At 43.0% G+C, this 17390-nt stretch overlaps 1 protein-coding gene across 2 annotated transcripts in view; it reads right to left on the bottom strand.

Annotated features, from left to right (window-relative positions):
* Window positions 1-17390, bottom strand: part of JAG2 (jagged canonical Notch ligand 2) — a 178118-nt gene that overhangs the window by 27535 nt on the left and 133193 nt on the right. For both annotated transcript variants that reach the window (XM_068254255.1, XM_068254256.1), the window contains 6 exons: window positions 16411-16584; window positions 6094-6244; window positions 4823-4987; window positions 2734-2847; window positions 1012-1125; window positions 97-210 (listed from right to left, as the gene is read on the bottom strand). In XM_068254255.1, coding sequence (XP_068110356.1) covers window positions 97-210; window positions 1012-1125; window positions 2734-2847; window positions 4823-4987; window positions 6094-6244; window positions 16411-16584 — 832 coding nt within the window. The remainder of the gene's footprint in view (window positions 1-96; window positions 211-1011; window positions 1126-2733; window positions 2848-4822; window positions 4988-6093; window positions 6245-16410; window positions 16585-17390) is intronic.

Genomic DNA, 17390 nt, shown 5'->3' with positions numbered 1-17390 from the left:
TAGCACATGTTTCTAAGGAGGAGAAGTAGTACCACAGTACAGAAAAACAGAACACCGACACGAGGGGACATTTGTAAAAGCCAGAGCGATTCTCACCGATGTTACACGTGGCTCCTTCCCATCCCTTCGGGCACAGACAGCGGAAAGTGTCTCCAGTATCGTAGCATGTGCCCCCATTACTGCAGGTGTTAGAGTCACACTGATTGTCACCTGTAAACAAATGACATGAATCAACACAAATTCTCAACAAAGAGCCCACTGGAAAAAATATAAAAGCAAACTAACCATATAGAGTAAAGTTGTCCCACACAAGTATTTATAAACAGAATTCTGATTGGCTGACTTCAAAGTGCCTCAGGCATCTCTTACTAGGCGGGATTGGATATCACCCCAGAACACCGAAAGCAACCAAACTGATTTTGCTGAACCCTGTAAATTACCCCCACCCACAGTCCACCAAACAAATGGCTACATGGTGCCCGCATCACTATCCCCAAAGTACCTTTCTAGTCAGCTGTCTGACACTCCCCCGGAGGGAATCAGAACACTTAAAGTGGACCTGAACTCTTGCACAGGGCAGAAGAAAAACCTAGAGAAATGCACCCTGTATGTATTTAGAGTTTAGCCTGTTTAATTACCCCTCATCTGTGACCATTCACAAGTTGTAATTCGATCCCTCAGCATAAGCTGAGGACAATTTGAAAGCACAGTAGGTTAATATGTCTACTTCCATGAAAGCAGGAAGTAGACGTTGCAGATTTATTGCAGGATTTGTATCAGCTGCAAAAAATGTTTTTATTTAAAGGTTATGTTGTTGCTCATCTTTTAGAGCAGAGAGGAAGTCCTGAGTTCAGGTCTGTTTAAAAGTTGGAATAAAAACAAGATTCAATAGGGGAGTGAGTGAATCTAATTAGCCCAGTTTAATGTTACATACAATTTGCATATAGGCAAGAATTTCATCTCATTGGCCATCTCTCCCGGACAGTTAAAAAGCCAAAAACTTCCGCTTACGTGAGTGGCAGGTCTTTCCTTTCCATCCGTTTTCACACACGCAAACAAAATCGTTGATCTGATCGATGCACCGGCCACCATTTTGGCATGGATTCGGTTTACAGTCGTCGTAATCTAGCCGAGGAAAAAAAACAAACTCATTAACTGTGGTCAATTCAAAAAATTGTCAAAATAAACAGCTCAGTTACAAGGTGATGCACTACTTAAGTATTGCCTGGCACTAGTAAAAGAGCAGAACTAGCTTACTGAAAGTGTACCTGCAGTGAAAAAAGTGCCCCTAGAGGTACTTACCTTTGGGGAGGGGAGGAAGGGAGGGGGGGCGGGGGAAGAGACCTCTGGATCCTAACGTGGCATCCCCTGTCCTCAGCAGAGGGGATCTAGAGCTGGGACCCCCGAAGACCCGCGTGTCGGGAGCCTTGCACGCACTAGCGGCTCTCCGCTCTGGTGGAAATAGCAGAGCCCGTTCTGGTCCGCTCTACTTTGTAGGCCTTTTTTCCCTACAGGTATACTTTAAAGACAAAGGCTAAACCGAAACAAAAACGGGACATACATTCCCTATTTTAAGTGTTTTGGCTTAACATTTCTAAGTATGTCATTATGATTTCCTCAAAGTTTCAGCTGTTTGACATTTAGCATTACTTTACTGTTGAAAATGGTAGTTTCACTACACTATGCATACACCTTGCAGGTAGAAGATGGTTATGGTGAGTGTCAATTGGTCTGGATAGTGTAATGGTTAAAGTGGATCCGAGGTGAACTTTTACTCATTGCATAATTGTGTTCGTTTCCTATGGTTTATAGGCCATTCCTGAAGCCAAATACTTTTTTGTTTTGTTTTAATACTCTAATTCCCTATACACTAAAAAAATACACACCCACATGTTTTCAGAGAGCCTTGGCAGTAGCAAGGGCTCATGGGAGCTCAGTCTGGGCAGGAGGAGGGGAGGTGTTACTAGCCATTGATTTCAGGGGCAGAGGGGAGGAGTGAGGAGGAGAGGGGATTAGGCTGATGGCTCAAGATACAGATAAGCCTGCCTCTGTGTAATGCTGGATACACACTGTGCGTTCCCGCACTCGTTTTCACGCTCGATTACCGTCGATTCGTTTATTTCCAACATGTCCGATTTGCATTTTGATGGATCGTTAGGTCAATTTGTATGTAAAGTATGAGAAATCGACCTAACGATGCATCGAAATGCAAATCGGACATTTTGGAAATAAACGAAGCGACGGGAATCTAGCGGGAAATCAAGTGCGGGAACGCACCGTGTGTATCCAGCATCATGTTTACAAACAACATGGCTGCTGTCATTGTATCACAGGAAGAAATAATATTCTATTAAAACAGTTTGCAGCTAGATTTGCTGTGTAAACCATCTAAATTTTAGATAAGATCTCGGATCCGCTTTAAGGGCTCTGCCTCCGACACGGGAGACCAGGGTTCGAAACTCCGCTCTTCCTGTTCAGTAAGCCAGCACCTATTCAGTGAGGAGTCCTTGGGCTAGACACCCTAACAATGCTACTTCCTACTGAGCACGCCCTAGTGGCTGCAGCTCAAGCGCTTTGAGTGCAACACGGAAAAAGCACAATATAAAATGTTATTTGTAATAATTACATAAAAATATCCCAAATACCCCAAGCAGCCAATAAAAAGAAAAAGAAAAACCAAACCCCCCCCCCCCCCACACGTCTTCTAGAATTAGATAAGCAGACACCACTTACTAATGTCACAGAGCTCTCCGCCCCATCCGTTTGGACAAAAACACTTAAACGAGTCTATTTCATCTGTGCAAGTTCCACCATTCTTGCAGGGGTTCCCAAGACAGTCGTTGATGTCTAAAAAGGAGACAGAATAACACCAAATTGATTTCTAATCGATTGGAAAATAGACATATTCTGCAAAAGTAGCCATACCTGGAGCTAAGCCAACCACACAGAAATTAAGATACAGAACAGAATCTTAAATGAGATCATTTTTTGGGAGGATGCCTGCTGGAGAAAGCTTTAAAAATCCTACATTCAACACAAACTGAAGCCATGACCCGAGTGGATGCAAATTTTATTGAGATTTTTGCAGCTTGAAAATGGTCCGCTGCTGTATTTGACTGGTAAAACCAGCATATGATCCACGTGAACTGCTGACCAACCTGGATTTGCTACGGCCCTTAGTCTTTCCATACGGTTTTTCCTTGTTTGGAAAGATTGAGGGAAAATGCAATTCTGAAAACAAGGTGCACAATGGAGGGAGTCTAGGCTTTCAAAATGTGATATTCTGCAGTGTCAATAAGCAGAGCTACCAGGTAGAAAAGAAGTGTTGTATTGGGCATGCAAGGAATCCCTATTGTCCTCAAAACTGATATGAGTAATCCATTTCTCCAGATTCATTCAATCAGGCAAGTCAGCTAGTAGGCTAGACAGATTGACTAAAGGACAACTGTAGTGAGAGGGATAAGAAGGCTGCCATATTTATATCCTTTTAAGCAATACCAGTTGCCTGGCTAGCCTGCTGATACTCTGCCTCTAATGCTTTAAGCCACAGACCCTGAACAAGCATTCAGCAGATCAGGGGTTTCTGACATTGTCAGATCTTACAGGATTCAGACACTACTGCAGCCAAATCGATCAGTAGGGCTGTCAGGCAACTGGTATAGTTTAAAAGGAAATATAGCAGCTACCATAGTCTTCTAACATCAGTTGTCCTCTTTCAGCTCTATTAGTGAAGGGGAATTGCATAGGATCTCTCTTGCAGTGTGTGGGCCACTAGCCAATCGATCACACGGTTGATCACAATTGAACTGTAAGGAGATCTCCTTACAGCACTACTCCTGTACTTTAGACACAGTTAATGTGGCTGTGACCAGTATTCCATAATTCAATTTTTTTATTACAAATATTGATTTCTAGGCTCTGTAGCACTGAAATCCAAAAACTGAATGACAATCATTGAAGCTTTCCTTTTAAGTGGACCTGAACTCTTGCACAGGACAGAAGGAAAACTGAGAAATGCACCCTGTATGCATTTAGAGAGTTTAGTCTGTCTGATTCTACCCTCATCTGTGACTAATCAGAACTGTAATTTGATCTCTCTGTGTCAGCTGGCTGCCTTGGCAGAGCAGCTAATTTGTAAACACAAGAGGTTTAATGCTATGTCTGCTTCTGTGAAAGCAGGAAGTAGACACTGCAGATTTATTGCGGGTTTTCTATAAGCTATAACCTTTTAAAGGTTATGCTGTTGCTTAGCTTTAAAGGATGCCCGAAGTGACATGTGACATAATGAGATAGACATAGGTATGTACAGTGCCAAACACACAAATAACTATGCTTTGTTTTTCTCTTTTTTTCTTTCTCTGCCTGAAAGAGTTAAATATCAGGTATGAAAGTCGCTGACAGGAAGTGACTACAGTGTGACTTTCACTAATAAGAAATTCCAACTATAAAAACACTTTCCTAGCAGAAAATGGCTTCTGAGAGCAAGAAAGAGATAAAAAGGGTCATTAATAGATTTTAGCTCTGGCATACTTCAATGAATGTGTCACTGAGCAAAAACAATAAAACAGTTAAAACTTAAAAAGTAGATTTAAATATAAAATAAAAACTGTGGAATATCTTAAAAAGTCATTTTTAGGAGAAGGAAGATAGATACAATTGTTTATTTCATTAGTTTATTTTTGTTTTGGGTGTCCTTTAAGAGCAGAGAGGAAGTTCTGAGTTCAGGTCCGCTTTAAAAACATGAGAAACAATTAGCAACAAGGCCAAGTGAAAGCCGACTATATAACAGATGCGGCAATACAGTCTTCCCACACAAACTTACTCTCATGGCAATAGGCTCCGGTGAATCCTCGATTGCAGGAACAGGTGAAATTCCCTCCAGGCAGACTAATGCAGCGTCCGTGAGGCCCGCAGACATTGGAAGAGATGTAACGAATACCCTCCTGGGTGGCATTAGTGGAAATTGCTATTGTACAGCTGTCTATGACTAAAAATAAAAAAATAGGGACGAGTTAGTGACAGTGAGACTCCCGCCATCAGCTGCACGGCAACCCACCCCCCTTCCCCCACAAGACAGTGTCTCCAGTTCAAACTGAAATAGCAGTCAGTAACTATGGTGTGTGTGTGTGAGGCAGTTTATGGATCTGTGTTCTCTGCATGAAGCAACAAAGATAACCCTGACCTAGTTGGAGAGAGCTTGCAGAACCCCTGCTGAGAAACAGACCTTCTGCAGGTTACAGCTTATGGCGAGTTCCAAAGACAATATCTCACTATCGTACACAGCAATGGAATGCAACACGCTCTCCCTTTTCATGCAGAGTTAGATTACCCAGCAAGCTTATGGTGAACCAGAACTCCTAGGAGTGTATAATGCTGGGAATACACGGTTCGTTTTTGAGGTGATTAGATGGTTCGATAGATAATTTCCGACATGTCCGATCTCCCTTTCGCCGCTCAAATTTCTGATAGAAGTGAATGGAAAAAGAAGAAAAACAAGCGGAAGATGAGAGAATAGACTGCAGAATAGAGCGGCAAAAACGATCGAGAGGAGAATCGAACACCAGAAACGAACCGCGTATTCCTAGCATAAGGGGCTACAATAGATCAAAAACCTCTCTTATGCTGGGAATACACGGTTTGTTTCTGGCGCTCGAATAGTCAGTCAATTCTCTTATCTTCCGCTCGTTTTTCTTATCTTTTTCCATTCACTTCTATCAGAAATTGAGTGGCGAAACAATCGAAAGGGAGATCGGACATGTCGTAAATTATCTATCGAACCATCTAATCACCTCAAAAACGATCAGTGTATTCCCAGCATTACTAAATAGTTTGATGGCAAACATGGTCACTAACGATGATCAATGAGATGCAAATATTTAAGAGTTCATGCAGGATTATGTAAATGTATGCAAATATATGCAGCTTGAAAATGGACCAATCAAATCCCACCCATGTATAAATTGATTGGTCCATTTTCAAGCTGCATAAACTTGCATTCAAATTTACATAACCCTGCATAAAAAAAAAAAAAAAATATTTGCATCTACTTTCCCACCAAGTAAACACGCAAGGCCAGAGATCCCTCTCGCTTACCTTTGCAGGATCCATCCTTGCAGTGGTCCTTTAGGTGAGAACAGTTCTTTCCGTCGTAGTCGTCCGAGCAGGAGCAGAAATAATCCCCACCAAGGTTGTAACACTTGGCTTTATTCTGGCAGGGGTTTGGGTCACACAAGTCAATATCAACCTAAAATATCAAGGTGACATAAAACACTGCATGAAACTAAGGAAACATGGCGGCAGGTACGCGGACAGCAGTATCTAACCCATTACAGAACATTTTCCCCTTAAAGCCATTTACATGCTGATGCAGAAAGTTGGGGCAAACTATGTGTAACTTGACAGATTCTACGCTTCAATATAGATGTATAAAAAAGGAGCCCCCGCAAGACCTTTACAATGGGGTGTGCTGGTGTAACAACTTACGTAAGCAAAAAAGATAAAAAGAATGCCCCCATAGCCAATCACAACTCGTTTATGTAATAGTTATCTTAACCACTTCACCCCAAAGGGGTTTTTAACAGACAAGAGAGATTTTCACCTTTCAGGGCTGGTGCACACCGAGCGGCTTTTTGGGCGTTTTCAGATCCGCTTGCGGCTGCGGATCTGCTTGGTCAATGTATCTCAATGGGGTGGTGCACACCAGAGCGGGAGGCGTTTTGCAGAAACGAAAAATGCCTGGGTGAGGCATTTTTTGGATTGCGGATGCGTTTCTGCCTCAATGTTAAGTATAGGAAAAACGCAAACCGCTCTGAAAAACGGCACTTCAGAGCGGTTTGCCAGGCGGTTTTGTTACAGAAGCTGTTCAGTAACAGCTTTACTGTAACAATATATGAAATCTACTATACTGAAAACCGCAGCAGCAATCCGCAAAACGCTAGCAAAACGCCTCATAAAAATAAAAAAAGCGTTTAAAAATCTGCTAGCATTTTGCGGATCTGCTAGCGGGTTTTGGTGTGCACCAGCCCTCAGTGCTCACCCCTTTCATATGCCAATAGCTTAACCACTACTAAACACAATGAAATGATCTAAGTTGTTTTTTTCACCACCAATTAGGGCTCGTTTCCACTATTGCGGTGCGGAATCCACCGCTGACGAAATCGCATGCGGATGCGATTCCGCATGCGTTTTTTGCCGCGAATTCACATGCGAATTCGCATAGGTGAGTGTATATGCGATTTTAACCATGTCACTGCCTGTGTGAATTTACATTGCTATCTATGCGAATTCGCGGCAAAAACGCATGGGAAAAACGCATGCGATTTCCCTATTAAATACATTGTGTGCGATTCGCCTGCATTCCACACGCAGGCGAATTCTGAGGGCTCTGCCGTGCAGAAAAATCCTGCACAGAAAAACGCACAGCAAAACTGACAAGTGGAAACAGGCCCATCCACTTGTATTGGCTGTGCGAATCTGCATGCAGGAAACGCATGCAGATTCGCGATAGTGGAAACGGGCCCTTAGTGTTTTTGGGGTTGCTAATTGTTTTCAGTAATTACTTTATTTTCTATGCATTTTAAAGGGAAAAAAAAAGGGACAAAAAAAAAAACAAAAAAAAAAACACCACAATTTTTCCAATTTCGTTCCCCATAGAAACGTAAAAAACATGCAGTCACCATCATTATACTGTCGATCTAAAATAAATAATATTGTAATGGAAATAGTCACAACAACAATGAAGTATTACAATTACTGTAGCTTTCAATCTCAATGCAGAATAATTCCATCATTGCTTCATAGCTGGGACAACAAGTAGCAAGGTACTGTTCAGTACATACTAATGGCTCGCTCGTTAGGGCTCTCACACTGAAAATTGAAATTCATGGTGCACTGAGAGCGCAATTTTCATTTTCAAGTGTGCATTTTGCGGTTTTGCTGTCCTTAGGGGCGTAATCAGCGGTCATGACTACGATTCCAAATGTGAAAAAACAAAAACAATAAAACCACAGGAAGTATTTTTTTTTCCCAAATGGGAGATTGCAAAGCAAAATCGCATAGAACCACATTTACTATGATTTGCATGTGCTCCCATTCATTAAGCCTATTCGCAAACACTACAAACTGCAGCAGCACAATGTTTACGATTAGGTTAAAAAACGAACACACCACTCTATACAGGGCACCTCGATTATTATGCCTATTACAGTGCTCGGGCACTCGGCAAACCAAAACACCAAGTTTTGTGGGCGGGAAGGTAAAGTGCAGCCTGTCAAATCTCCCATTATAAAAAAAGGTACAGCTATCCTTTCAATTCACTAATTTTTGTACAATCTGAACATTTAAAGATACCCAAAGTGACTTATAACATGATGAGATAGACGTGTATGTACAATGCCAAGCACACTAATAACTATGCAGTGTTCTTTTTCTTTCTCTGCCTGAAAGAGTTAAATATCAGGTATGTAAGTGGCTGACTCAGTCCTGACAGGAAGTGACTACAGTGCGACTCTCACTGATAAGAAATTACAACTATAAAACACTTTCCTGGCAGAAAATGGCTTCTGAGAGCAGGAAAGCGATAAAAAGGGTCAATAGTTTATAGATTTTAGCTCTGGCATACTTCAATGAATGTGTCATTGAGCAAAAACAATAAAACTGTTAAAACTTAAAAAGTATATTTAAACATAAAAAACTGTGGAATATCCTAACAAGTGATTTTTAGGAGAAGGAAGATAGATACAATCATTTGTTTTATTCGTTTATTTTCACTTTGGGTGTCCTTTAACCTTCCTGGCGGTAAGCCCGAGCTGAGCTCGGGCTATGCCGAGCAGGAGGATATCTCTGCTTCTGGTGGGGCAATTCGCTCCATTCAAAGTGCTGTACGTGCAGCTAGCACTTTGCTAGCCGCGCGTACAGCTTGATCGCCGCCGCTCTGCGGCGATCGCCCGCACGCAGCGGCGCAAGAGGGCCCCCCCCCCCCGCCAGAGCCCTGCGCTGCCCGGACCAATGAGTTCCGGGCAGCGCTATGGACTGAATTGGAGGCGTCTGACGTCAGGAAGTCGGCTGACGTCCATGACGTCATTCCGATTGTCGCCATGGCGACAGGAGAAGCCAAACAGGGGAGCGCGTTATATACGCGGTCCCCTGTTTGCTATTGATGCCGGCGACGATCGCACTAGAGGGACACATGCACCCTCTAGTGGTGTTTCATGTAGCTACCACTCTGGTAGCTTTACATGAAACAAAAAAAATAAAATAAAAAAAAAAGGATTTTTGCCTATTTGGCAAAAACAATTAACCGCCAGGAGGGTTAAGGTGGGAAGAACTACTGTCTGGGAGCTTTGCATACCTCAAAGAGAGAGGAGCTGAGAATTAAAGTAAGATTTTATATACTGGAAGGTTCACAAGCAAGTCCCTAAACATTCCACAGGCTGCACAATCTCAATGCAAGGCCTTATTTTACTGAACACTAATCCCGGTCACAGAAATAGTGCGATGGAAATGGCCTGTGGTCAGATATCCAAGCAACCTTCTGCTGTTGTCGAAGAGCTGGTGCAGCCGGTTGGGGGAAAATGTGTCATGAAGCTGCACATTAAAATAATAGATCGCCTCTATTTCAGAGCCATCTAGCAACAGCCACCTGCTCTTAAAGGGAACCTAAACTGAGAAGGATATGGATTTTTACTTTTAAAAGAATACCAGTTGCCTGACTCTCCTGCTGATCCCATGTCTCTAATACTTTTAGCCACAGCCCCTCAACAAGCATGCAGATCAGGTGCTCTGACTGAAGTCAGGCTGGATTAGCTGCATGCTCGTTTCAGGTGTGTAGTTCAGCCACTACTACAACCAGACAGATCAGCAGGACTGACAAGCAACTGGTATTGTTTAAAAGATAACATCCATATCCCTCTCAGTTAAAGTTCCCTTTAAAGTGGACCTGAACTCTTGCACAGGACACAAGAAAAACATAACAGAAATGCACCATGTAACTAACTTCATAGAGAAAAAAAAAATATATGAATATTTATATTCATATAGCATTGCTAGAGAGATTTTCCATCTTCAGTTTATAAATGCCATTTTTTAACACCACAATTAAAAGTAAACCTGAGCTAAATACAGCACAAGGATTTATACTTACCTGGGGCGTCCTCCAACTCGCTGTAGTCCATTGGCGCAGTTAAGGCTTGTAACCGCGCAGGTGCATAACGCTCCCAGTTGCAGAAGCACTAACAAGGAGGTGCGAGTCTACGGCCCCGTATGCGCAGTGGTTCCCAAATGGCTTGGTCGGGGGACTTTACCAGAACCAACAGACTACAGGGGCACGGAGGAAGCCCCAGGGAAGTAGAATTTCTTGTGCTGTATTTATCTCAGGTACACTTTAAGGTTATAATATTGAATGAAAAAGGTGATTTTAACTTGAATAAATTAAATACAAAGAAACAAAAGAATGTATACAAAACAAATTCAACAAAATACAGGTCATGCTCTACAGGATGAAAGTCTGTCTGTAGTCACTATTAAGACAAAAATGCCCAACTTAAACAAATGTTAAAACCATGTAAACCTTTTGGCAGTTATGGCCTTTTAAGGCAGTCTATCTTAATAAATGGCTTTCCCCCTGTCCTGACTGCACTTACTGAAGCCAGATACGGGATTTTGTCATAAACCGAAAATGCTGCCTTTTTATATTGCCTGGGAGTAGGAACTAAATCCTGAAGGATTTTGGAACGTTCATAGTTGTAAAGGCCGCCGCTGGGTTATTCATATTCACATAACCAGGAACGGCAGCAGCTTTATCGCCGCATAGATCACAGGTATAAAAATTCCTGTAATAAACTGAAGACATCCCAAACCGAGGAAAAAGGAGTCGTCTCTCTGACAACTGAAGTGATAGGGATATGGAGGCTGCCATATGCATTTCCTTTGAAACAATACCAGTTGCCTGGCAATCCAGCTGATCCTCTGCCTCTAATACATCTAGCCATACACCCCAAACAAGCATGTAGATTGGGGGTTTCTGACATTTTGTGGAAGACAAGAAGGGGAGGAGCACTCCAATGCAAAATGAACCTTTTATTACTTAAAATAAACGCATAGTGATGCCAGACGGCACGCACGTGACCAGGCTCCGCCCACCACTCATCCTTCCACGCGACTATCTCCCACAACTCTGGCCAAGCTCTGTGGCTGAGAGAGGGAGCTGCTGGCGAAATGGCTGACAAATTTGATTTACGCGACCTGTGAACTCTGACAGCGCCCAGGGGGAGCTGGAACGCAAGAACAGGAAGGAGGAGGAAGCAAGCGATACATGCGCAGGATCCCTAGCGAGTATATGTCTCACCCTGCTGCTCTTCGTGCGCCTGCTGTTGCATTGCATCTCCGCTGCTACCCCCTCCCCCCCCCCCCCACGGAAGCCGGTATAACAAGATTGTGTATGGTAATCATATCATGCACAATCAAAACGTGATATACCGTCATACCGCGGCAACCCTATGCACAGCAACAGTCCATCAGCTATTAACACAAGCCACAACTGCAGCACATGCACAGCGGCGGCCCATCAGCGATTACCATATGCCGCAACTGCAGAACATGCACAGCAGCAGTCCATCAGTGATTACCACAAGCTACAACTGCAGCACATGCACAGTGGCGGTCCATCAGGGATTACCACAAGCCACAACTGCAGCACATGCACAGCAGCAGTCCAACAGTGATTACCACAAGCCACAACTTCAGCACATGCACAGCGGCAGGCCATCAGGGATTACCACAAGCCACAACTGCAGCACATGCACAGTGGCAGTCCAACAGTGATTACCACAAGCCACAACTTCAGCACATGCACAGCGGCAGGGCATCAGGGATTTCCACAAGTCAAAACTGCAGCACATGCACAGTGGCAGTCCAGCAGTGATTACCACAAGCCACAGCTGCAGCACATACACAGCGGCAGTCCAGCAGTGATTACCACAAGCCACAACTGCAGCACATGCCCAGCGGCAACCCATCAGGGATTACCACAAGCCACAACTGCAGCAAACGCACAGCAGGAGTCAATCAGCGATTACTACAAGACACCACCAGTCAATTAGATGCATATAAAGAAGTCTCTCAGTAGGCCAAATAAAGCAGTGTGTGACCAAATGGAGTCAACATCACGCTCAGTGTACAACAATACTGTAACCAGCAGTAGGCACATAATGCTTCTAAATGTATGGCACCCCACCTTGCAACATCATAATTCTCTACACTGCTGTACAGACCTCTAGGACAGCATATCGTACTGAGCTCATCTAAGCCAAAGAGATAGAGTATGATGCATATGTCACTTTTTTGTTTTGCCGCGATTTATCCAGAAGTCCTTTGCGATCTACCCAATGGGCACCCATGATCTAGATACTTACTGTGCCGGTTTACTTTAGCAGCACTATAACAAATGGCATTTTAGTGACTTCTCTGTTGTGCTGGACTGCGCTTGCCATTTAATTACCTTCAGACACTGAACTTCCCAGCTTTGCAATTAATTAACAGGTTGCACTCCTAGTTGAATGAGGAAATTAAAAAATAAATATATACTAGGCAGTTTTGCAGTTTGGAGATGCGACTGACTGTAGCCGATGTTGCTTAGAGGTCTACAGCAAATAAAGGGCACTGCGTTTCATCATTCTACCTTCTTCAGTAAATCTCAGAACAGGGAGACAGAACTATTTTTGACAAGGCAGAGCCACACATGCGAAAACTTCCGCCAGCAGGGATGACAAGCTTTCCTGTCTCCCTGAAGAATGCATATCTGAGCGGCGCAGATGACAATTCCAACCAGAAGACAGGAGAGGAACACCCGCTGGCAGCCAATCAGCTCCGAAACTTCTAAAGAAACTTTGCTAAGCAGAAGTCATGCCTGCCATCTCCCTGATGGAAAGCAGCCTCGCTAATATACTGTTAACAACACGCTCGGGATTTCTGAAAAGAGATTTGGCAGAGACTTAGCAGCCCATTTTTTACAAACAACTCTGCAACACAGAGATGAGCTACCTTTGACCTGCAGTATATAGCAATCTACTGTATCCCTTAACCTAACCAGACAGCGGCGTCGCCTGGTCAGCAGCATAGTTACACACATGTCCATTAAAGTGAACCGAGCACCTTTTTTTTTTTTAGCACTCAGGACATTTCTATAGCACATGAAAAATGCATGCCAACAATCTGTTTCATTATTAGGACTGTTTCTTCAAAGATATTGTGTGTCAAACAGTCCTAATTACCCACCCCCTTTTGTTGATGAAAAGGTATGGTTTACTTCTGGGTAATTAGCTCAATAAAACAATTAGCTTCTTGAGATCTCTGCGGAAGGTCAGGCTGCTGAAACAGGCTAATAAAACTACTTTGATTGTAAAATACAAGGTAAAATGAAAGTTTATTTTAATAATGAAACAGATTGTTGGCATGCATTTTTCATGTGCTATAGAAATGTCCTGAGTGCTAAAAAAAAATAAAAAAAAAAATCGGCCGCCATACCACCGCGCACCCGACCAACCAACTTCGGGCCAACATCTTGCAGCATGCGCGAACGACCGTGTGGCCAATTTCTGTCCCGAAATTGGCCGCTTTGTCGGTCGGGCATGCACTTGGCAGCAATATCACTAGATACAGTGTATAGACACCCATTAATTAAACAACCATTCAGATGAAAACAACTTATTTCCCCCATGATGTGGCTGAAAAAAAACCAAACAAAACAAAACTACAGCAAACCAAAATTTGCAGCAACATGATAAAGGATCCAGCAGATTTAATAACACTCAGAAGAATGCTTTATTTGTACAAGCACGTCTGGAGTTAAGAACACAAACAGAGGCTCAAGGACGACTGTGCTTCATTCAGCGTGTTCAGTTCTCCAGCTGAACAAAGCCAGCAAGGGAATGCAGCCCCTCTTTAGATGTCAGCCCCCTATCAGCGACATTCATATGCTTCCTCTGCTAGTATAAATTTCCCTTTCCAGTTCAAGTTTAATAGTATTCAGTAAGGATACAGACAAGAGTGCTCGGGGCTTCCTGTAATTCAAATGCTCCAGACTGGCTCCTTGATCTTCTACAATAAAACTCGCCGCAAGCAAGAACATTGCAAAAACAGCCCGAGGGCTACAATTTCTTCAGAATCTCCAAATGTGTATGCAGTGATGTGAGCTGGAAGCATTTCCCCATTCACAAGCCTGCCTGTGAGCTTGTGTCATGCAGATTATTAGGGATCTGTATAATACCACCATCTCCTGTGATGCTGTACAAAGCAAGATCCGGACAACGGTGCATAATAAAGTGAAGCACACAATGTAAATGAGACAGTCACTAATGCAGACAGTGCGACAAAACGCAAAGCTATTTTAGGGAAGCATTAGGACAAACGCTAGTCATTTTAGATTTTTTTTTTAAAGCCTAACACGTGCAACAACATGAGGGGTCGCACCACAACAGAATATGGCACGCGTGGTCGCACCACAACAGAATATGGCACGCGTGGTCGCACCACAACAGAATATGGCACGCGTGGTCGCACCACAACAGAATATGCCACGCGTGGTCGCACCACAACAGAATATGGCACGTGTGGTCGCACCACAACAGAATATGGCACGTGTGGTCGCACCACAACAGAATATGGCACGTGTGGTCACACCACAACAGAATATGGCACGTGTGGTCACACCACAACAGAATATGGCACGTGTGGTCACACCACAACAGAATATGGCACGTGTGGTTGCACCACAACAGAATATGGCACGTGTGGTTGCACCACAACAGAATATGGCACGCGTGGTCGCACCACAACAGAATATGCCACGCGTGGTCGCACCACAACAGAATATGCCACGCGTGGTCGCACCACAACAGAATATGGCACGCGTGGTCGCACCACAACAGAATATAGCACGTGTGGTCACACCACAACAGAATATGGCACGTGTGGTCACACCACAACAGAATATGGCACGTGTGGTCACACCACAACAGAATATGGCACGTGTGGTCACACCACAACAGAATATGGCACGTGTGGTTACAGTAAAAAAATAAGTTGAATATTGTAATTATACTTAGGCCCCCTTTATACAGTTAAATGTGTAGCCTTTTGTGTGTGTTTGCTGGTTGTGATGGGCAATAAAAGCTTGGTTTATTAATTTCTCAGCTAGCATCATCCTTTGCCATAACATTTTATGTGACCCTCAAAATTCCAACCTTGTGTCAATGCGGAGTGTCTTTCACTACAGTGTGCTGCCTGGCAGTGACATTTCCTCCTTTTGGACAAGGAGTTTCTGAAATGGCCCCACTGCTTCTGAGCCATTTCCTACCTTCTCACTGGGAGACCCATGCTTCCAATCACACCTTGGATTAATTAACTGTCCCAAATGGAACAGTGTATGGCCAACTTTTGAAAGCTGGTTTTACAAAACAAGAACTAGGATACATTTTTTTAAAGCCATAATGAGCACTGTGGAGTCCAAGGCGGAGCGATTTTAGTTACCTGGAGTTGGAGGTTTCATAAACTGAGGAGTTGGATGATTTTTGGAGTTTAAACTCCAAAGCCCTGGTAAGTATTAGACTAAAGGTGGCCACTAATGATCCAATTTCTAGCAAAAAATCGTTTGAGCGATCAGAAATTCTAATTGGAAGTAAAATCGTTCACTACACCATCAAAGAACCAATCTTTGCTTCCTAACCATCAACCAACCAGAAAATCTAAATTTTGGTTAGATGAAAATTCAATCGGACGATTGTTTTTATAATTGTTCGTAATAGAGTGTGCCTATCAACTGAGATCATTTACAACCAATCCGATCAGAATTTCTGATCGCTCAAATGATTTTTCACTAGAAATTGGACAGTTAGTGGCCACCTTAAGGAGTTGGAGCCGAGGAATTTCAGGTACCTGAAGTCAAAAGTTGGAGGTTACACAACCTGAGGAGTCAGTCGGGCGAGTTTTGTGCCGACTCCACAGCCTTGGCCACAATACTACTTCGCTACAACTACAAAAGATTGCTTGTTTATACAAAGTTCAGGTAGCAGTTTTACCAATATATAAAACGCGGCAGAGCTCAGACTTTTCTAGTCTAATCTCTAGACAATCTAATTTAGATTGTAAGCTCGCAAGGGCAGGGAGCTCCTCCTAGTGTTTCTCATACTTCTGTAATTTACCATATGAACATGTACAATCTGTAGCGATATCGCAAACACCACATTAAACTATTTATATATCTGTATTTCTATTCTTGAATGTCATGACTGTACAGGGTCTTGAATTACTCACGTATATTTGTTCCAATATTTACTTTGTACTATTATAAAAATAATTTCCACAATCCAGTGCACATTAGATAGCAGCAAGCAGACGTTTTGCAGCAGGTCTCACCTCACATGTGGTGCCAGCATAGCCAGTGGGACAGAGACAGATGAAGCCATTGACCCGGTCCTCACACACTCCTCCATTCAGACATGGGCTGCTGGCACACTCGTTCAACTCCGTCTCACAGTTTTTGCCAGTAAAGCCCCGGGGGCAAAGGCATCGGTAACCATTTATCTTGTCCTAAATGCAACAAAGATAAGCATTGTTAAAAAAAAGTTCTTTGTTGAAAGTCATGGAAACAAAAAACTTGCATCCACATTCTACTTCCGAATACATCATAGTTATGCAACCCAAGACTTGGTAAACCTCATAAGAATACCAAAGAATGGACACCTCTAATTAAGTCCTTTTAAACACTTGTTGCCATGGAATATCCTGCACTTTAGACCAGATTAGACTAAAGCTGCCTGCAGACATGAGATGATGGAAGACTGTCCATCAACAGCTCATTTTCAATGGCCACCAAAAGATGCTGTAAACTTCTCGGTAGAAAAAAAAAAAGTCATTGGCAGCATTAAAGAGTTTGGCACCATTTGTTGTATCCCCCTTAGATAAGGATAATTCTGTGGTGGTCTTTCTTCCTATCACTTCCCATTTATCGTTAATACACAAACAGGCATGTTGGAGCGAGAGCAATTTCATACATGTTGCCTGAAGGCCTGTAGAGATGAACGTCAACCCTGCCCCAGATTGACTGGAAAGCCCCAATTCGTAAATGATTCAACATGGGAAAGGTGTTCATAGAAGCAAATTACAGGCAGAAAGTGCAGCCTTACAACAGTAGATTCAATGCAGCATTCACTTAGGCCAAGATGGCTGCATCCATATTAAAGCAAAACCTTTAATTTGTTTTGCACAGGCATGCAATATATGATGGAAACCAGAAATTGGCCTCGATTCATCAAGACTTATCGAATTGGTTAACGACAGTTCGGTAAAATACCGAATTCGTTAAGCTGATTTCATGATTCATCAAATTTATCTAC

This window comes from Hyperolius riggenbachi, chromosome 9, assembly GCF_040937935.1.
Source record: "Hyperolius riggenbachi isolate aHypRig1 chromosome 9, aHypRig1.pri, whole genome shotgun sequence".
Lineage (NCBI taxonomy): Eukaryota > Metazoa > Chordata > Amphibia > Anura > Hyperoliidae > Hyperolius > Hyperolius riggenbachi.
Note: the sequence above shows the minus strand (reverse complement) of the source record. Positions and strands in the feature narration are given on the sequence as shown.